A 22,150-nucleotide genomic window follows, 5' to 3' on the forward strand; every position below is an offset into this window, starting at 1 on the left:
GCTACAAGGTTCTTCTATAAGATTTCCTTCACTCCTCAATATTTACTTATTTTAGCCCAACAATCTTTCCACAAATCTTATTGGTACATATATGTATAAATAATACTCTCATACCCAAGAATCATACTCCTAATCAACCATCTTCTACCCAAATTCGAAATTGAAAACTAGGGTATGGAACCTTACATCTTAGATGAAGAACTTGTGAGATTTCCTTGTTGGATTTCGAAGTTTGGACAAGATCTTAATGAAAAAAATACTTCATCTACTTCCTCTCTCTAGAACACTCTCAATTCTCTCTAAGAAAACCTCAGATAATTGCCCCAAAATAAACCCCAAAGCCTATTTATCAAAATGGGATCGAGTTATGAAAATAGAAAAATTAACCCTCCGAAAGCAGGTCTACGGTCGCATAATGGACCGCAGAATGGGTATGCGGGTCGAAAAATGGTCGCAAAAATTGGTGCCCAGAACTGGGCTGTTCTGGTCCATTCTGCGACCAGTTTTCGGTCCCAGAAGCACTTTCGCGATCGCAGAATTGTCGCAGAATCGCATTTTTCTAGCCTTTGGTAATTTGGTCATAACTTCTTGTAGGAGTGTCTAAATGACAAACGGTTTGAAGCGTTGGAAACTAGACTCAAAGGTCTTTAATTTGATATATAGATCATCTACTAACTAGTTATAGTTTAGTAGAAGCATGAATTTGAAGTAGGATATTGTGCGAACTCACTTGAAACTTTATCCCATCATAAAATTTTCAACTTGACTTAGCCTTGGGGATTTTTTTAGACCATAAACCATTCTTAATGCACATCATACATATATTATCATGATCAATTGATATCATTCATATAATAGTCCTTGTATACATATAAAATAATATAATTAGCGCATATCAACTTTCTTAATAGCGCTTAAGTACTTCAAAATTTTTCGGGGTGCTGACCATCTTGACTTCAATTTGCCCGGAAACAACCTCAATCTCGAATTGAATAATAATACCACATCTCCCGGCTTAAAATTTCGCTCAAGAATGTTTTTGTCATGCACCAGTTTCATTCTTTCCTTATATAACCTTGTACTCTCAAAAGCATGGTAACGGAACTCGTCAAGTTCATGCAGCTCTGTGACTCTACTAGTTCCAGCGGCCTCTAAGTCCAGATTTAATTGTCGTAACGCCCAGAAGGCCTTATGCTCTAACTCCATCGGCAAGTGACATGCATTTTCAAACACCAATTTATACGGTGACATACTAATCAGAGTTTTGAATGCAGTGCGTTAAGCCCATAGCGCATCATCCAATTTTCTCGCCCAATCAGTCCCAGTAGCATTTACAGTTTTGGTCAAAACACTCTTGATTTCTCTGTTTGACACCTCGACTTGCCCACTTGTTTGTGGGTGATACAGAGTAGCAACGTTTTGGCGAACGCCATATTTCTCCAATAACTTTGCAAAGGATCGGTTACAGAAGTGGGTGCCCCCATCACTGATGATAGCTCTTGGAGTGCCAAATCGGGTGAAGCCGTTTTTTCTTAGGAAACCAAAAACTGCCTTTGCATCATTTGTTGGAAGTGCAATGACTTCTACCCATTTCGAGACATAATCCACCGTTACAAGTATGTACTTGTTATTATATGACCTGACAAATGGTCTCATTAAGTCGATTCCCCATACATCAAATACTTCCACCTCTTGAATTGGGTTCATAGGCATCTCATGTCGATGAGAAATATTTCCCGTCCGTTGGCACTCATCACAACTTTTTACCCAGAAGTATGCATCTTTAAACAATGTCGGCTAATAAAAACCTGACTCCAACACTTTAGCAATTGTCCTTACACCTCCAAAATATCCTCCATACGGTGAAGCATGACATGCCTGCAAAACAGAAGATTGATCTATCTCGGGAATGCATCTCCGGATCATGTTATCAAGACAAATCCTAAACAAATATGGTTCATCCCATAAATACATACGACAATCACGAAAAAATATTTTCTTTTGCACATAAGACAAGTCATAGGGAACAATACCGTTTGCTAGGTAATTTGCAATATCTGCATACCATGGTGTAGCCTCGAGGCTCGTTGCTAAATGTTGTTCATCTGGGAAAGTCTCCATGATCTCCTCCACCTCAACCTTCTTTTTCGCTCCTTCAAGCCTGGACAAATGATCAGCAACTTGGTTTTCTGTTCCCTTTCGGTCCCGGATTTCCATGTCGAACTCTTGTAGCAGTAGTACCTATTGAATTAGGCGCGGATTTGACTCCTTTTTCTCAATTAGGTACCTGAGGGCGGCATGGTCAGTGTAACCAATTACCTTTGAGCCTATCAGGTATGACCTGAATTTATCAAATGCGAACACCACAGCTAGCATCTCCTTCTCTGTCACTGTGTAATTCAGTTGGGCGCCGCTCAAGGTTCTACTTGCGTAGTATATCGGATGTATATCTTTATCTTTTTGTTGCCCAAGAACTGCTCCCACAGCATAGTCGCTTGCATCGCAGATCAGTTTGAAAGGGTGCCTCCAGTCGGGGGCTACTATGATTGGTGTAGTCACCAGTTTCTTCTTCAACTCCTCAAACGCTACACTGCAGTCATCAGAAAACACAAAAAGTGATCTTTTTCAAGCAGTTTACACAAGGGGTTAGCAATTTTGGAGAAATCTTTTATAAATCGTCTGTAGAAACCGGCGTGGCCAAGGAAACTTCTTATTGCTTTGACGGAAGTGGGTGGTGGTAACTTTTCTATCACATCAACCTTTGCACGATCCACCTCAATGCCCTTACTTGACACTAGGTGCCCCAAGATTATACCTTCATGTACCATGAAATGGCACTTTTCCCAGTTGAGCACTAGATTAGTCTCCACACATCTTTTCAGCACTCTTTTCAGATTCTTAAGGCAGTCATCGAACGAGTCTCCTACCACTGAGAAATCATCCATGAAGACTTCCATTATGTCTTCTACCATATCTGTGAAGATGGCCATCATGCACCTTTGAAATGTGGCGGGTGCATTGCATAGGCCAAATAACATTCTCCGGAAAGCGTAGACGCCATATGGATTGGTGAATGATGTTTTCTCTCTATCTTTCGGGGCAATAGAGATCTAGTTATACCCCGAGTATCCATCCATAAAGTAGAAGTGCGACCTCCCAACCAATCTATCTAACATCTGATTAATGAACGGCAGGGGAAAATAGTTTTTTTGGGTGGCCTTGTTCAATCTTCTGTAGTCCATACAACTTCGCCATCCCGTGATTGTTCTTGTTGAGATCATCTCGTTGTTCTCGTTTTGCACAACAGTCATTCCACCTTTCTTTGGCACACATTGAACTGGACTAATCCAGTTGCTGTCAGAGATGGGGAAAATAATTCCCGCATCTAACCACTTTATCACCTCCTTTTTCACAACTTCTTTCATGTTGAGGTTCAGCCTTCTTTGATGTTCTCTGGAAGGCTTGTGGCCATCTTCCAGTAAAATCTTATGCATACAGAAGGCCAGGCTGATACCCTTAATGTATGCAATGGTCCAACCAATTACAGTTTTGCACTCTATTAGTACCTGCAAAAGCTGTTCTGCCTGCACATCTAGCAAACCCGATGAGATAATAACAGGTAAAGTTGAGTTAGGTCCTAAGAATTCATACCTGAGGTGAGGTGGTAGCGATTTCAGTTCCAAATATGGTAGCTCTTCGATTGATGGCTTAGCTGGAGGAGTCTTTCTTTCTTCTAAGTGCAAAGACTCAAATTCGAGCTCTCTTTTCCATAACCCTTGGCCTTCAAGAGCCAGCACCCACTCTTCTTAGTCCTCTCCATTTACTTCCTCTAAGTTCACGAGACAGGCTGCTAGGGGGTCTTTAGCGTTCAGAGCCTTATCTTCCTCCTCCAAAATTACATCCGAGGCTTCTATTAGAGAGCAGTTAGCAAATTCACTTGGTCGTTGCATAGACTTCTGTACATTGAATTTTATCTTTTCATTGTTCATTCTCATTTTTAGCTCTTAAGTTTCACAATTAATTAAAGCTCTCCCGGTGGCCAAGAATGGTCTTCCCAAAATTATGGGAATCTCCTTGTCAACCCGGCAGTCCAGAATGGCAAAATTTGCTGGAAACACAAACTTTCCAACCTGCACTAGTACATCATCAAGGATACCTGATGGCCTTTTCACTGTCCGGTTAGCTAGTTGTAGTAACATGGATGTGGGTCTTGCTCTTCCAATGCCTAACCTTTTGTAGATAGCCAAGGGCATCAAGTTTATGCTTGCCCCCAAATCACACAATGCTTTAGCAAAAGCATAGCTGCCTATTATGCATGGGATTGTGAAACTCCTTGGGTCTGACAACTTCTTAGCTATGGGTCTCATCATGACAACACTATAGGTATGGGTTAGTGCAACAGTGGCCAAGTCTTGAAAGTCAAACTTGCGAGACATCAAATCCTTCATCATTTTGGCATACTCAGGCATCTCCCTCAAGGCGTCAATCAGTGGAATGTTCACCTGAATTTGTTTCAACATCTCCATGAATTTCTTATACTGCTCATCTTTCTGATATTTGGCCAATCTCTGTGGGAATGGTGTTAGAGGTCGCTACCTTCCTGTGAATTGAGTTTGATCCTGCTCGGGCACTGCTTCTACTGCCTTTTCTTGCACTACCTCAGTCTCCTTCGCAACCTCTTTTTCTTTGCTTGCGTCCTCTTATGCATGTTGTATCGTTACCTCAGTCAACCCTGTTGGATCATCTACCTCAATGGGTACTGGCACAAGAGTTTCAGTTGGTCGACTTTCGCGAGTAATTTCTTGCTCTAGATCTCTACCATTTCTTAGACTCACTGCCATAAGCTGCTTCGGGCCCTGCTCTTTTAGATTGACATGTGTGTCTGCAGGTAAAGTCCCTTGGGGGCGATTATTCAGAGCCATTGATATCTGCCTTAATTGAATCTCAATGCCTTTTATCGCTGAGTCATGTGTGTCCACTCTCTCTTGCATTTTTCCATTGAACCCAATCAGTTGTTGCAGCATTCCTCTAATTTCAGACAACCCATCATCTTGTCTCATTATCTGTTGTTGTTGAGGCTGTTGCCTTTTGTAAGGCACAACTTGACCCTGTGGTCGCATAGCTCCAGTATTGCTGCTATTATTGTACTGTTGATATGCTGGTCTATATTGTTGATTATGTGGCCCCCAATTCTGACCACCTTGCCTCTGTCCTCCATAGTTGGCCACATAGTTCATATCTTCCTGATAGTGTTGGTTGTCACTTTCCGCACTCCAAGAGTATTTATATGGTTGGTTAATGCATGGTGTACATAAGCCCCCATTAGTCGCATCAACTATGCGTACCTGCTGCTTCTGGCCTGATTCATCGATATTTTTGGTGAGGATACTCATTTGCATCATCAGAGTGGCCATATTTTCGGCTATGGAGTTGTTTGGGTCCAAAGCCACTGAGTGAACGACAGGAGTGATCGTAGAGTCTCTTGTCATCCATACTGAGTTTTGAGCCATTTTATCAAGTAGGATCTTGCATTCTCTGAATGATTTGCTCAAAAATGCTCCACCTGCTGAAGCATCAACATTGGCCTTTAAGCTGTCTGCCAATCCCATGTAGAACCTCTGCCCCAACATCTGATATGGAATGCTATGATGTGGACACTTAACCAGCATACCCTTGAACCTCTCCCACGTTTCTTGTAGTATTTTTGTTGGTCTCTGCCTGAAGCTCAATATCTCATCAATTTGTTTGGCAGTCTTATTGGATGGGTAGAACTTGTTCAAAAATTGCTTGACGAATTCCTCCCAAGTAGTGATGGAGTTTATGGGGAGTGAATTAAGCCAAGTCTGAGCCTCTTCTATCACTGAGAATGGAAACAATAACAACTTTATTGCTTCCGGTGTCACATTAGGTTGCCTTTGCGTGACACATATCGACAGAAAATTTTCCAGATGCTGCTGAGGATCTTCAATGTAAGACCTTGAGAATAGTCCCTTGTTCTGCAACAATGTAACATGTTGTTTGTGATTTGAAATGATTCCGCTTGTATTTGAGGGACTGCAATTGCGGTTGCCAGATTTTTGGCAGTGGGTTGTGCCCAATCATACAATATTGCTTCTGGCACAAGAGGCGCCACACCCTGATTGTTCGGGTCATTCGCATTATTTCTGTTGTTTGGATTTTCTATTACGTCATCCATGTCTGGTTTGATTTGTTCTATTGAGTTCTGTTGTTGTTTGCCCTTCTTGTTTGCATGATTCAGTGCCTTGAAAACATTCTCAGGATCTGATAATACTTTGAATAATTCACTAGTTCTTGAGGAGTTTCTAGGCATGCATATGTAACACCCAAGACTACAAACGTTAGAATTTCAATGTATTTAGTTTAATAAAGAAAATACTACACTAAGAATTCTAGCACTTCTTTTAGCTGTAATTAACAACACCGTTAAATCCCCGGCAACGACACCAAAATTTGATCACGCCTAACTATGCCTTATAAAAAGGACTAAGCAGTCGTTGTAAATATATTCCGGTTAACAAGTCCGGAGTCGAATCCCACAGGGAATTAACCTACTAAGCACAGCTACTAGATTCGCACAAATTCATGTAATCAATCTTCAGAAATATTAAATAACGAATGGGATGTTTACTAACTAAATATCAAGTAATAAAAATGCAGTAATTAATAACTAACTACGAACAGGTTATAGACAAGATTTGGAATGATCTAAGGTTCTGCTTTCCCCTATTGTCGGACTCCTTCCCGCTACGTTTCCTATAAATTTGCCTAAATTTTCTCTACCGATCATGAGTGCTCTGAGTGTCGTAATTCTCTCCTGAGTAACTACCACAATTTACTAGACATATTCTTCCAAACTACACTAGTTGTCACTAAGTTATGGCTCAATCGGATCGCACCAAGGTTTTGTTATTCCCAATCGCACCTTTAAACCCTCTGTATTGATCCCTCATATACGTTAGGAGTGTTGTTGTTCAATATCTACCTAAATATGCACTCTCTTTTGAGTAATACACACTAAATAGGTATACTCGATTGAGAGTTCTTCAACCAACCACAATATAAATTTAGTTGAACAAATAGAGAAAAAGTTACGGCAAATCTATATTAACGTAACAGGAAAATCATCCTCCAATAGGTTCCATCAAAACCCTAAATTAGAAGTTTAGCTACTCATACTCATAGTAACAATATCCCAAGTATTTTGCATAAATAAATTATAAAGTAAAGATGAAGAAATGTAGAAATCGATGATTCTATCCCCCAACGGGTGTTCCACGAGCTATTCTTGCCTCCGGTCGCAAAACTCCTTCAAAAGTGGTGTTTAATGTCTATTTATATGTGTAGGAAAAGACCTAAATGATATAGCCCAAGTCCTAGTCAAACAAGGAGACAAAATAAGCCTTCAAAATCTGGATCAGGCTCGCCTCAGACCGTGCCTCGCGAGGTAAAACGCGAGATGCATCTCGCCCCAGACCGTGCGGCGCCAGGCATTCAGCGCGCTCATCCTCGTCTTACCCTTCGCGTCGCCTGCTCCCACGCGAGCTTAGAGGCTCGCCTCGATAGCTCTAACGCGAGCTCCATAGCTCGCTTCGCTAGCTTCTTCATTTTTCCACTGCTCACTTCTTTCTTTCTTCTTTCCAACTATTTTCGAGCACGCTTTATACTTTAAATCTTTCTTTTACTCTCATATCATCTCCAATGTACCTACACATAAAATAAACTCTATTACGCGCAAATAAAGTATAGTTTGGCATTAAAGCACCTAAAATATAAGGTAAATAATGTACTAAAATATGGAATTATAGCCGAACATCAAGCGCTTTATCTTCTAATATGGAATTTTTGGCGCGAATCCAAATTTAGTCGTGCCCCAATACGAGTACCAAACAATGGATGGAAAATCAAAAAAATGGTGTTTAATTGAACAAAAAAGTTATGACACTCCTTCCATTTCAATTTATGTGAATTTATTTAATTGGGCATGAAGTTTAAGAGAAAGTTTTTAATATGATTATAAATATATTATAATATTTAAGTGGCTAAAAATCTTTTGAAACTTATGGTGTAAAAATATGGCATATCATTTATTGGCTGTGAAAACTTCTCATAAAGAGTAATATTGAAGTCCTAAAATTAAGAGTTTCCTTGTTAAGAAATGGTTCATTATGTTCGAAACTGAATAAAAAAGAAATAGTTTTATATAAATTGAAATGGAGGGAGTATCATTTTAATTTATGTATTATACTAGTTGGTTGTAGTCAACTTTAATTCATTTAGTATTAATTGGTAGTAACAAAAAATATTAAAAACCACCTAGTATTATATGTGTTGTCAGAATTTGAACCTTGATTTTTAAGGCACGGAATCACTTCACTAACCAATAGGTCATACCTTGGACGCAGAACTAGGCAACTGCTTTACAAATAAGATAATATTCCTCCCTTAATAAAATTCGTAAAAAGCATGCTTTAATGCATATCTCTATTTTTTGTTTATCTTTTTGGCATTGAATTCTCAAAATACATTCTTGTATGATCTCAACAAATGGGAAAAGGAAAAACTTCCATTTTGCATCTCATCCTGTGCAAATTAAATATGTCATACTTTATAATAAACATGTAGACAATTGCCAAGTCTTCACATTCTTTAGTTTAATTTCTATGAGCTAGTAGTTATTAAGGTGTATACATTCATCACCAAGTATTTCCAAGGCTTTCTTATATCTTATTGAAACAAATTTCAGGCCTCATGTTCCATATTCTTCCTAATATTTCTGTCGATTTTTGGATTGATAAAATAACGATGTAGAGGAAAACAGCGCAGAGATTCTCTACAATGACACTGTCATAGACCAATTAAAAGGGATATAACGCAGTTTTAGCATATCAATGAATATTGTTGTTGTTTGTTGGTCATCATTTTTTCCCTATGACAAACTAATTCAGACCACTTATTAAACTTAATACATTGTTATTGAACGCTGCTTTAACCAAATGTTTGCAGTGACCCAATAGAGTTGATGAAAGAAAGGAGAAAAGTATGAGGAAAACTCAATAATTGGATTAATATTGGAAACTTTTCTTTAAGGTGGGGAAAAAAATTCAAAAATAGCCTGATTTACAACGGTTAATTGAAAAATAATCACAACTTCAAAAGTAATTGAAATTTGGTTATTTTTTCACGTAAAGATAAAATCTTAACAAAAACACCCTTAAAAATTTGAAAAAATTCAAACATAATATGCTGGAGTTCGAATTTTTTACATATGAGATTCCAACATAATGTGTTAGAGTTCCAACATAATATACTGAAAGTTTATATGCAGGAGCTACATAATCCAACATATTATGCTAGAACTTTCTATATTTCAGCTAAGGTATTTTTGTCCAGATTTTATCTGCGCATAAAATAGTGGCTATTTTTCAATAACTTTGCAAACGCCGACTATTTTTTGATTACCAGTCCAAAAACTGGCTAGCCGATGCTATTTTCATGTAAGGTGGAGCTTGTCAACTGCAAGCTCATGTATAGCATGTGATAACAACAACAACCCAGTATAATCCCACTAGTAGGGTCTGGGGAGGGTAGTGTGTACGCAGACCTTACCCCTACCCTAGGGTAGAGAGGCTGTTTCCGATAGACCCTCGGCTCCCTCCCTCCAAGAATTCTCCACCTTGCTCTTGGGGTGACTCGAACTCACAACCTCTTGGTTGGAAGTAGAGGGTGCTTACCACATGTGTAACATGTGATACAGATGGAGAAAACAGCTCCACAACTACAAGCTCAACATAGTCACTAAGGTAAGCACTTGTTGACATTGATGATATATTGCAGGATACTGTCACTTAGCTACATGATCCAGAAAGGTAGAAACCGATAGTCCAACAAAAGATGATTAAACAGGCTGAACACAAGAAAATATATACATACAAGCCAGAACTGTTACTAAGTAACTAAAGGTTTCTCTGGAATCAGTTCCTGCACTTGATGAGATTCAATGACCTTTTTCGCAGATTCCACGACGGATTTGCCATTGACATAGTGTTGTCGACAGACAGGCATGTACATAGCAGCACCACCTATAAGCTCCTTCTGCATCTCTTCAGTTTTTCTTAAGGTAAAAATTGCTCGTTTGCCACATATTTCGCATCTTGCTGTCAACTTTGTAACGGTATCTGCTAGTGGAATAATATCAAGTACTGAGCCAAACTTCCTCCTGTAAGCAAGCATGAATTATCATCAGAATACAGTTTGTGCTGAATAATTTGACACTCCAAATTCTTAAGTAGTCAAGGATTACCTTAAGTAGTCACCATCTAGGCCAGCAACAACTACAGTCTTCCCATCGATATCAGTAGCTTTGTAGCAGAAATCATAAAGGTCATCAAAAAACTGAGCTTCATCAATGCCAATCACATCCACCTGCTAACGACTAGATTTCTTAAGGTATACAATTATAGCTAACTAGAAAAATAAACTACAACACAATGAAGAGCAAGAATCATATCGAGATTATTATGTTAGAGTTCCACAACAGTTAGCATCTTCTTGTTTGCTAGACAAAATTGTTCTTTCAAAAGGTCAATAGCTCTAAGACAAGCAACTTTCACCTTCTCCATTACTTCTATATGCTCAGCTCTTCCCCTTCACACTGGACCTTTTTTCTTTGTCTTGGTAAATTCCAACCCGCTAAACCCACTACTAACCAGGAGCACAAAATAGGTTCTTTCTTTCAAAACAACCTTGACTGTTCAATCAGATACATACACTTCCACCATATACATGCTACTTTCCAACAGGATAAATACCGAGTAACTCTATCCATTGAGGTTTAGGCAGATAAAAATAAACCGCCAAGTGTTTTTGCCTTGGTTGGATATAAAACCTAGTCCCCGATGATGTTTATTAGCTTTATTGACCATTAGGCCACAACCTTGGATGCAAGACGAAACAGCGATCTTTTCTGTTTTATTCCCTTAGTGACTCAAATCCCCAACTTTACAGCTGGAGATGGAGAGTCCTCACCACTAGGCTAAAAGATAAACAAGATTCCAGTAAAAGTTTTTGCCATAATTAAAGAGAAACCTTTAGTTCCTTCCCTTCCAATGAAAATAAAAGGAATTGATGCAAGAAAGTTGACTCTTTCTTTTTAACATCAAAGCTTTCCAATATCAAGAAAGGTTGCAACCAAAGAAGAATCTAATCACTCATAGACAAGAATCTGATAACTCATACCCAAGCAAAATGATTGGTCTACATATGTCAAACATAACAAACTAATTTTCTAGGATCAACAACAACAACAACAAACCCAGTATAATCCCACAAGTGGGGTCTGGGGAGGGTAGTGAATACCCATATCTTACCCCTACAGTGAATGTAGAGAGTTTGTTTCCAGTAGACCCTCGGCACGAGGTAGTTTTCTAGGATCACAAACCTAGAATTTCAAGAATAGGCACTAAGTCTCAATTCACATAAGATTAGTCCAAGAATAGCACGAGAGGAAAGCAAGAAAAGGACTGCACCTTTTCATAGGCATCTGATCCAAATCTTTGTTTGAAAGATGAGAGATCAGGCAATGACCAACATGGGAGTTTTGTCCCGTCGTGAGTCACCACTGCATCTACTGCATACCTTGTATCTTTGTTTGACTTGATCATTACCACATTTCTGCAACACAGTTGAAGAACACAAGTTACAAAAAGGATAGTAGAAATTAATCAACCAAATTGGCAACATAGCAACTACTTCAATATAACATGTCAAAGTTCATAAGTTGGAGCATATACAACAATATTATAATCAATCAAAAAGTTCCATCTATCCGAAAAGATTGATACATTCAGATACCTCAACTTGTTGTAAACTCCACAAGATACAGAAACAAATAATTTAGTACTAAGGTTATGTCTTATATGTTATGCATATCTAGCTTAAAATGTTACCCCCTCAGTTCAATTATGTGTGGCGGGGTTCAAAGTTCGAGTGTTAAACTCTTAAATTTCAATGTGAATTCAAACATAGATTCTTCAGATTTTTGGAATAAGACTTCATATTTGAGAACTACTTATAAGCTGATATATGTGACAATAGTTAATAATTGAAAAATATATATTAAACCACTTCAAAGAACATGGTCAAAGAAAACTCACCTTAACTTCCCAAATAGTAAGAGTGCTGCATAAAATGGAACATAGTGAGCAAAAAAATTCCTATATTTTAAGTTATATGCGCACAACGTGTAAAGTTTTTTTTATACTGACAATTCAACCTATATAGTAGGTTAGTTATCATTTTTAACAAGTTACAATTAATACTTATTTTAGAGATTTACCTATTATTAACTTATAAGTGACTAATGGTGTAATATTCTTCACACCATCAACAGTGACATAGCCAAGAATTTTATCAAGAGTGTTCAAACTTTAAAGAAGTCAATAAATTTATTTTCAATGAATAAGTGCACCAAATGTTTTTAATCAAACTACATAATATTTAGCTAAATCATAAAAACACTTGTAACAGAACTACAATTTTATAATTAAAACGAACACCCTTAACCATAGGGCTTCCTCTTTTTACTCTATTTAAGGGTATTCGAAATATAATATATGATGATCTAAAGTGGAATTCAACTTAGGGTGTTCACTTGAGCACACCTAGGACAACAAAGCTACGCCATTGACGGACAATATATGGAACTTAAACTCTTTTTTTCAACTGTATATCCAGTTAAACAAAGGCAAACAACTTAAAACAGAGGGTAAATTACATAGATCTAGATTGTAACTAATCCACAACCCGTTATGCCAATCAAGCCTATAAATTCTTGAAAAATAAAATATTTTTGTACCTGCCCATTTTGGCTTCAGAATTGATTCGGCGAAGAAGGGCAGTGGTTTTACCAGCAAACATTGGGCCAAAAATTACATGGATTTCGCCTGAATTAACATGATTATGGCCTCTTTGATCTGTTCCAGTGGGTACAGAAACTGGATTTTTAAACGATGAAGTTGAATAAGACATGGTGAAGAACTGAAGATTGTAATTTTTTTTCTTTTTCGGAGCTATGTTTGTAATTATGTGAGAGGAAAAGATGAAGAAAATATTTCAAAGCTTTATAAAAAAGGTGTTGATTTTGAATTTTGGAGGAAAGGGTCAAAGGGATATGAATTTTTTGTTTTTAGATTTGGAGGGAAACAGTAAAATTACTCAACTTCTCGAGCAAACAAAAAAAATCTCGATACACTTTTTTTTTTTTTCCTCTTTTGAAATTAAACAGTAAGTGATAAATAAATATTTTTGTTAGTTCCGCTTCTATTTTCTTATTATTGTTGTTATTGCTTTTTTTTTTTTCATCTTTAGCCGACGATCTATCAAAAACAGTTTCTCTATTTTCTCAAAATATATTTAAGGTACGCATTATCCTACTCGCCTATGAAATTACATTGTGTTTGTTATTGTTATTATTGTATTAAATAGACATTTATTCAGATCAAATTGTAATTTTAGAAGAAAAAAATTCTAATTCATTCTTTAAAATGTTGGGGAAAAAACAATATGTTAGTCCAACAAATTTTCGTTGATTTTAGAAAACCATTCACTCCATTTTTCCTTTTTAAAAAAAATATTTTTGGTCACTTGGCGGAATTGTTAATATTTTAGTGTTTTACAAATAAATCACTAAAGACTCTGTCTAAATTACGTAAATTACCAAATAAAGTTTTTTTCCTACTTTGCTAAAATATGAATTAGCAGATACTTTAGAATACTAATAAAAGTTTCTACGGTTGTTATTCGGCCAAATTGACTAATCTAAGTAGACTTTTTTCATAGTTGAATGTCAAATTTAATGTGATTTATGAAAACTAGATTTAGGTTTGGCAGACCCAAAACAATAAAAATTTGAAAAAATTGTGATGCCTATTTATTTGAAAGATAAATAAATTTATTTGACTTAACTTTTACTGTACTAATGACATATATTTGGAATTTTTTTGCTTAAGTTTTAAAAAATGAGTATTTAAAGTTTAAAAAAGAATATTTGTAAGTTAAAATTGTGATTGAACTTAAATTTCACTTGATAAGAAAAGGTTGAATTTGTCCGAGTATTTAATTAAAATATTATTGAAATTTGCTTTTTCAACTTCAAAATTTATATTTTTAGGTCGAAGTTGAAATAATACACATGATTATAAATTACAGATTAATTTACAATCTCATTACTTGCAAATTGAAGTTATGTCAAGCTTACTCGGTGGCATTACTAAAACACGATGCTTCTTTTTTCATTGGAAAAAAATGTCAAATTTGCTCTTATACTATCCCAAGTTGAGCAATTTTATTATTCATTAATTTTTTGTAATATTGCCCTTTTTATTAGGAAAAAAATCTTGTTTTTTGTCCTTGATCCTCAACAGAGCTTCAGTTTGAGGTAATTTTAAATCATAGTCAATAATTGAGAGGTGAATTTAAAATTTTTTTTCTCGAAAAAATTTGGACTCAGAAAGTTCATTCAATTTACGTTGGAGCTCCATTAATAACAAAAAAAAAACGAAATAATTCAGTATTGACTGGGTATAAATAAACCGAAAGTGTAACATATGAAAAAATTAAGCAATTTTAAATGGTATATGGGCAAATTTGATCTTTGTACATTTTTTGGTCGAAAATGAGAAGTTTCCTTATTTATTCAAAGCCCCTTCCATCTATCTAATCATCAAAATCAGACCAAGAAAAACTTCAAACTCAAACGGTCAAACCATCTCCTTTTCTTTTCCTTCCCCATTACACCAATATTTTGCAGTAAGTATATATAAGGAAGGAATTAATTGGAGGACAAGCAATTCAAAAGCCAATCCTTCAGATCAAATCACACCAAATTCCTCTCTCTTCTTTCTTCCTCGTTACCCCATATTCTCATTCTTAACAAAAAAAACATTTAAAAAATCTAAAATAAAAAAAAAAAAATTAAAACTTTATCAAAATCAAAACTTTAAAGGCTTGAGAATTGAATCAATCTCCTCTTATAAACACATAGTATTATTGTTCTCAATTTGGTCAAAAAAAAAAAAAAAAACAGTGGGAACAAAAAAGTAAAGGGCAATATAGAGGGGGCATGTTGTACTGCCTCCTCTGTAGATCTTGTTGATTTTTTCATTTGGGTATTTTCAAAAGGCAGAATCTTGATTTGGGTATTTCTTATTTTCCTCAAAAGTCTTTTAAGTTTGATGAAATATTTTCATTGTTGGGTTGCTGTATGCTTGAGCTTTTACCTTTGGATTCTTGTTTGTTTGTTTCTTTAAGGATCGGATTCCTTTTGATTGAATCTGATAATATTTTGATCAGTTTCAGATTCTTGTCTGTTTGTGAGGCTCTCTTAATACTACTTCATAGTAAAGGTACGACCTTTACTGCTTTGCTGCTCTTTATTAATAATCTGCATTTCATTTCATTAATGCTGTATTTTGGATTTACCTTAAGCTTTCTCTTTTTCTGCAAAATGAGTATGGTACTATGAAGAAAATTGTAGTATTGTTTTCCTTTTTTTTGGGGGGGCTTAAAGTAGCATAATCAGTGGTGAAGTTAGAAATTGCGCTAAGGGTGTTCAAACTTGAAAGAAGTGAAAAAGATTTCCCAACAAAGAGTGTTAAATATATGTTATATACCTCAAAAATCTATTATTTTACCTATATACACAGTGTAATTTTTCGACGAATACCACCCTTAGCACAATGTAGCTTCGCCTCTAAGCATAATTTTGAATGGAAAATGTGGAAGTTAGTTATTCAGGTTTCTTGATTTTGGTATCATAGGAAAATGCAATCTGAGTTTGGCAAGTTATTTGTTGGTGGAATTTCTGAAGTTGCATAATGTTGAAGGGAAAATGTGGACATGGGTTATTGAGGATTGTTGATTTTGGTATTGTAGGAAAATGCAATCTGAGTTAGGCAAGTTATTTGTTGGTGGAATTTCATGGGACACAGACGAAGAGCGTTTAAAGGAGTATTTTATTACTTATGGGGAGGTTATAGAAGCTGTAATTATGAAGGATAGGACTACTGGCCGTGCTCGTGGTTTTGGTTTTGTGGTCTTTGCTGATCCTGCTGTTGCTGAGAGGGTAGTTAAGGAGAAACACAACATTGACGGCAGGATGGTAAGCTGTTTTAATTTCTATCTGATTTCTCTGATAAATAATCCATTTTTCTTACAATGTCATAATTTAATAGGTTGAAGCAAAGAAGGCGGTTCCAAGGGATGACCAGAGCACAACAAGTAAAAGCAGTAATAGTATTCATGGTTCTCCTAGTCCTGGTCCGGGACGTTCAAGAAAGATTTTTGTTGGAGGTTTAGCATCCACTGTTACTGAGATCGACTTTAAGAAGTATTTTGAGCAATTTGGAACAATCACAGATGCAGTAGTTATGTATGATCATAACACTCAAAGACCTAGAGGCTTTGGATTCATTACTTATGATTCAGAGGATGCAGTAGATAGACTCTTGCTCAAGACTTTCCACGAGCTGAATGATAAAATGGTTGAGGTCAAGCGTGCTGTCCCTAAAGAGTTATCCCCAGGTCCTAGCCAAAGCCCGCTTGATCGGTACGGTTATGGATTAAATCGGATGAATAACTTCCTTGATAGTAGATTTAGTCCGATTGCTGGAAGTAGGAGCGCCTTTGCGCCATTTGCTTCTGGTTATGGTATCGGTCTTAACTTTGAACCAAGCCTGAACCCGGGATACGGGGAAAGTGCAAACATTAACAGTAGTTTAAGCTATGGACGGGGACTGAATCCATATTATAGCTCAAACAGATTTGGTGGTGGTGCTGTGTTTGATGGAGTTAATGGAGGAAACACTTTGTCCTTAAACTCAGCAACTCGCAATTTATGGGGCGATGGAGGACTGCGTAATGCAACAAACTCCCCGAGCTCTAGAAATTTTATAGTATCTGGAAGCGGGAACATTGTAGGAGGAAACTTTAACAAAAGTGGAGTTTGGGGTTCATCTTCAATTTCCTCTCAAGGTGGAGGAAATGTTATTATCAAAAGCGGAAATCTTGGTTATGGGAATGGTGATAACATGTATGGGTTGCCAGGAGGCTATGGCGGAAATGTCAGAAAAATTGGGGCCCCTTTAACATCATATGCTGCATCTAGTGGTAGTTATGGTGTGGGGGATTTAGCTGATTTCTATGGTAGTGGTTTGGGATATGATGATCGCACTTGGCGTTCTAAGCAGGATGCAACTGGTTCTCTTGGCTATGGACTAGGCAACGGACGCTCTGACATGTCAACTCAAAGTTCTGCAGATTATTTAGGTACTTATGGAGTTAGCAAAAGACAACCAAACAGAGGTAAGCTTCTCATTAATTCTGATGCCCACATGTGATTATAAGATATGTTGTTATTGTTTTTATTGTTGTTAATATTATTATTTGGATAAATATATATCTCATATGATTATATGATAAAAGTGTCTAGCTATCTGCATCAGTGTTAGAGCGTGATTGTGCTTAAACTTCCCCTTCAGGCTCTTTACTTTCCTTAGCATGGATCAAGAATATTGACAATAACCTAAAGAAAAGCGTGTAAATTGCTGTCAAATTATGGTCTTTTGAGACTTCAAAATGGGGCCAAAATTAGTTGGCCAAGTTGATCGGGGAAAGCCATAAAGAAATCTTGAAATAGCATTACTTCTGTTACCTCGCCCTCTTAATGGTCATTTCCATTTATTTTTAGTAAATTAGGTTCATTGTTCATTCTTTCTTTAGCATATGGTCTATCGGAAACAACCTCTCTGCCCTCCCAGGTAGGAATAAGGCTGCATACATCTTACCCTCCCCAGACCCCACTCATGGGAATCCACTGAGTTTGTTGTTGTTGTTAGGTTCATTGTTGGTTGTTGACTTATGTTTCTAGAATTCTTGTTATTTGTCTGCCCCCTCAATCTAGATCTAACAACTAAGGATTACTTTTTTTATCTTTTTCTTTTCATAAAGAGCTAAGAATTTCTCTGAGTTTCTTTACTTGTCCTAATTGTAATAGTTAGAGAGTATAATCTCCAATGTCCTTCAAAAGATAGGGACATTTTGGATCAGAAAATCTTAGTGAATACTGTAATGTCTCAGCCTTGTGTCTATTAATTGATGTTCGAGAACGATGGTTATGGTCTAAAACATATATTTAGGTAGCGTACTTTATCCAGCAAATTGTATTCCTATAAATAGCCAAATTATTAGAATGTCCTTTACACCAATGATATCGATCAGTATGTGGGATCAAAGACCTAAAAGATCAACAATTTTGTTAAGCATGGTAAAATAGAGTCAAGAAACCTGAAACCAATTTGGGCTATCTACAAGAAATACTATGAAATATCGACGAGATCACTAACAATTATCTGCGTGGGAAAATAGAGGAATTTTTTCCTGAAAGAACTGAACATGAAAGTGCTCATATTATGATTAACCAAAAACAATATAGGGAATTTTTTAAAACTTTCTTGTTTGGTTTGATCAAACCAGCTCTTTCAAGTTCAGTATGTTTATTAAGTATGGATAATGTAATTAAATCTATAATACTTACTATATCAAGTGAAATAATTTAGAGGGTGGTGGTGTGAGTCTTAATCTAAACAAGTTGGCATCCTATATGGATTCTTTTCCACTGTACTCTGTTTTTGCTAAGTTTCGGACAACTTCCTTCCATGTGATTTTAGATCTACCTCCTTCTAACATATTATAGATATGTTGGACCTTAAAGGCCCAATATTCACTCCCATGTAGCATTATCGGCCTTACAGCTGTTCTCTAGAAATTGCCTTTTACTTTGATAGGTATCTTCCTATTGTAACACTCTGATAGCACTTCCCCATTTCAACTATCCTATCTTAGTTTTAGTTTTATCTTACTTCTCCATTTCAACCATCCTATTTTAATTTTATTTTTATGATACTATTCTCATTTCGAAAGGGAGCCTTGGCGTGGTTAGTAAAGTTGTTGCCATGTGAACAGAAGGTCACGGGTTCGAACCGTGGAAACAATCTCTTGTAGAAATGCAGGGTAAGGCTGCGTACAATAGACCCTTGTGGTCCGGCCCTTCCTCGGACCCCGCGCATAGTGGGCGGGAGCTTAGTGCACCGGGTTGCCATTTTTTTCCGATACTATTCTCATTCAACCGAGTCTAGATATTTGAATTGTCTGCAGTTAAGTACCGCAATTTCGGCTAATCTCACTTCAGTTTCACTCTTCTTATGCTGACACATGATTCAGAGTGAAATGTCTGATACAACTTCTCACATCTTGTTGCACGTCCTTCTTATATAACCTCTCAAGCAAATTTCTTGAAAATTGATCCTGCTGTTGGAAATAAAATCAGAGAAACGATCAGTGACGAATCTTACAAGCGGATATCTCCGCAAATTATGCATGGAAATTGCCATTTTGGTTTCTTCAAGACAAATTACAGATGATATCTGCCTTCCATTGCTGCTTTTACCACTACCTCTGACACAGGCTGTTTAGGCTCCTTCTATTTCATAACAATGCTTTGCATATTGGAAGGTTGTTGCAAGTCGGGTTTGACATATCTCTTTCTCTGATTCGGTCAACTTCCCCTACTTATCCCTTCATAATTTACCGAGTATTAGTTTCCTAAACTCCGACCTGCGCCTCCCATTCTGTTCAGAACCTTTGTATTTGCTCAACTAAGCTCAATTCTAGTCAAGAGGACCATTTTCTCCATTTCAAAACCCTATGAAAAGAAATTAGTAAAATGCACAAATCATCCTTTGGACCCTAATAGGTTTAGACTTGTTCGTACTTGCCAAATGGTTGTACATTGGCACATGTGTGTCTTTAGGTCCCATTTCTGTTCTGATTTTCACCTTGGTTTTCACCTCGCTCTATGCTATGCAGTTGCAAACATGTGAGGTGGCTTCCGAGTCCGAAATGTGGTCCACTTTAACCCCACCAACCTTGCTTACCTCAAAAATGGTCAGACAGATTTTCACGTTTGTTGTTGTCTCTTCTTGTACTCGTCTCGAGCACTGAGCAATTACTTGTGATGAGAGAACAAAAGACTTCTTTTGCTAGAAATGAGAGCTTTGTTTTTTGGTAAAGAGTATCAGAGGCAAATTTCTTTCTTACTGTACTGCACTTCTGCTCTAAAATGATATTGTCCTTTTGTCATTAGGCTAAGAAAATCTGACATGCTTTTCAAAGGACAAAATTGAGCATGATAGCGATCACATAATGTTTAAAAAATCTACTCCTCTTGAGCTTCTTGACTTAATTTTGATGTAGTCCTTATCTGCTGGCAACCTCAGTGCTTTGGGCAATTTCATCTGAAAAGTATATTTCAACCATAGTCTTATATTCTTAGTTTGTTTCAGTTACTTGATAGGAGGGTGGGGAGGTCGAAGATTAGGGTAGAAGGCTAGTAGGTAGTCGAGCGTTTCTCTTTCGCTAGCATTAGTACAACAACAATCCAGTGTAATCCCACAAGTGGGGTCTGGGGAGGGTAGGAGTTCGCTAGCATTAGTGTTAGTATGATATCCTTTTATTCATAGATTGTTATTACTACCTAGAGTTTAACTGCTTTCTTGGCTTCGGTCTTATTTTTGTCTTGTTGTTGTTCCTACTTGTTGCCATTACTTTTGTTCATCCTTTCTATAGCCGAGGGTCTATGGGAAACAACCTCTCTCCTTCTAGGTAGGGGTAAGGCTGCGTACATCTTACCCTCCCCACTGGGTTTGTTGTTGATATTTTTTTAGTTTCTTCCACTTCTCTCTTCCTTTTCTATACATGTATGTATATATGCAATTCCTCGTGATATGGTACCGGATTATTCTACTCTTAATCTGCTCCTGCTCTATTGGTGCAGGAATTGGTGACTAGGAGAAAATATCGGAAACCAAGGGTGTTATCGGAGGTGAATTTTTTTTTTTCTTTTTGTGCAAATCGAATCCTGAAATTTGCATATTCCACAATTACATGGATTTTGTTTTGAGTTATGTTTTAGTAATTCCCTTTTTTCCCTCGAGTGAGATGTAAAATCGGATTGCAGCTGCAGCGATACATACAAAGGAAATATACAATTTTTTGCACAAAATTTATATTCCATGTTTTTGCTGTAACGTAGCTGCAAAGTTGCAGATTCTTGGCTGCAATCGTTGGCTTTATAATTTGTAGTTCCCTTAAATAGGATTATCCTTTTCATTTGATTGTATGCGAGGTTGATTTAGTGGGCGTTTGGACATAAAGAATTGTAAAATTCCAAAATAGGGGGAAAAGTTTTTTCAAGTGAAAATGGTATTTGAAATTTAGAGTTGTGTTTGGACATGAATATAATTTTGGGTTGTTTTTGAAGTTTTGTGAGTGATTTGAGTGAAAATTTTAAAAAACAACTTTTTGGAGTTTTTCAAAATTTAAAAAATTTTCAAAATGCATCTTCAAGTGAAAATTAGAAATTTTATGAACAAACGCTGATTTTGAAAAAAAAGTAAAATTTTTTTGAAAAAAAGGAAAAAATTTCTTATGTCCAAACAGGTTCTTAATATGAAATATGTAGAGGGATACCCTATAACAAATTACTACATATTCAGAGTGCTTTACTTTTCTTCATATCTATATACTAGATGATGCACGGGCCCAATTGTTGCTCTTATTTTGAAAAATGACATTGTTCGGAGTTGCCGGGTCTAGAGCTTTACGTACATCTTTGTATATATATATATATATATATATATATATATATATATACAAAAAAAATACACAAATTGCCCATCGAATGTAATTCTGGCGCGGACTAAAATTAAAAAAAGCCCCTCATTTTTCTTGTTTTCTTCCTTTTAATATTTCTTGCTCTATTGCTAATTACACACTTTATTCGTCTTTAAGGAACGAAGAAAGAAAATAGGCTTTTGTGTGATAACGTATATAATCATGTTTACATATATTGTTTTTTTTATGTTGCGTTTTGTGCATTTTTAATTTTTTTGAAATCGTATTACTACAATCACTTTGTAATACTTGTCGAAATCCGACACTTTATTGTAACAAAGATTATACAATACTTCAAGTACAAGTTACAGTATTTCTACATAGGTTCTACACTTTTTTATTT

The 22,150-nt window shown here is 36.5% G+C and overlaps 3 protein-coding genes and 1 non-coding gene across 8 annotated transcripts; 2 read left to right on the forward strand and 2 right to left on the reverse strand.

Annotated features, from left to right (window-relative positions):
* Positions 1–1,278: 1,278 nt before the first annotated feature.
* Positions 1,279–1,713, reverse strand: LOC142175342 (uncharacterized). Its single transcript, XM_075241924.1, has one exon. It carries the CDS (start codon positions 1,711–1,713, stop codon positions 1,279–1,281), a length of 435 nt encoding a protein of 144 aa, XP_075098025.1.
* Positions 1,714–5,640: 3,927 nt separating this feature from the next.
* Positions 5,641–5,747, forward strand: LOC142175653 (small nucleolar RNA R71). Its single transcript, XR_012704746.1, has one exon. It is a non-coding gene; the product is annotated as a small nucleolar RNA R71 (small nucleolar RNA).
* A 4,070-nt stretch (positions 5,748–9,817) lies between these two features.
* On the reverse strand, positions 9,818–13,162 carry LOC107804836 (thymidine kinase). Its single transcript, XM_016628771.2, has 4 exons — positions 12,875–13,162; positions 11,547–11,691; positions 10,322–10,443; positions 9,818–10,237 (listed from the first exon to the last, which is right to left on the reverse strand). Exons 1-4 carry the CDS (start codon positions 13,045–13,047, stop codon positions 9,967–9,969), a joined length of 711 nt encoding a protein of 236 aa, XP_016484257.1. The 5' UTR covers positions 13,048–13,162; the 3' UTR covers positions 9,818–9,966.
* A 1,689-nt stretch (positions 13,163–14,851) lies between these two features.
* On the forward strand, positions 14,852–21,147 carry LOC107804838 (heterogeneous nuclear ribonucleoprotein 1). Of its 5 annotated transcripts, none has more exons than XM_075242128.1 (5): positions 14,852–15,215; positions 15,370–15,422; positions 15,837–16,177; positions 16,251–17,379; positions 20,909–21,147. In XM_075242128.1, exons 3-5 carry the CDS (start codon positions 15,956–15,958, stop codon positions 20,920–20,922), a joined length of 1,365 nt encoding a protein of 454 aa, XP_075098229.1. In that variant the 5' UTR covers positions 14,852–15,215; positions 15,370–15,422; positions 15,837–15,955; the 3' UTR covers positions 20,923–21,147. The 5 variants fall into 5 exon arrangements, with proteins under 5 accessions (XP_075098229.1, XP_075098231.1, XP_016484263.1 ...); XM_075242130.1 differs by having other exon boundaries at positions 15,376–15,422; XM_016628777.2 differs by having other exon boundaries at positions 14,853–15,215; positions 15,952–16,177.
* The last annotated feature ends 1,003 nt before the right edge of the window (positions 21,148–22,150 follow it).

The sequence above is a fragment of the Nicotiana tabacum genome, chromosome 21 (genome assembly GCF_000715075.1).
Source record: "Nicotiana tabacum cultivar K326 chromosome 21, ASM71507v2, whole genome shotgun sequence".
Taxonomy (NCBI): Eukaryota; Viridiplantae; Streptophyta; class Magnoliopsida; order Solanales; family Solanaceae; genus Nicotiana; species Nicotiana tabacum.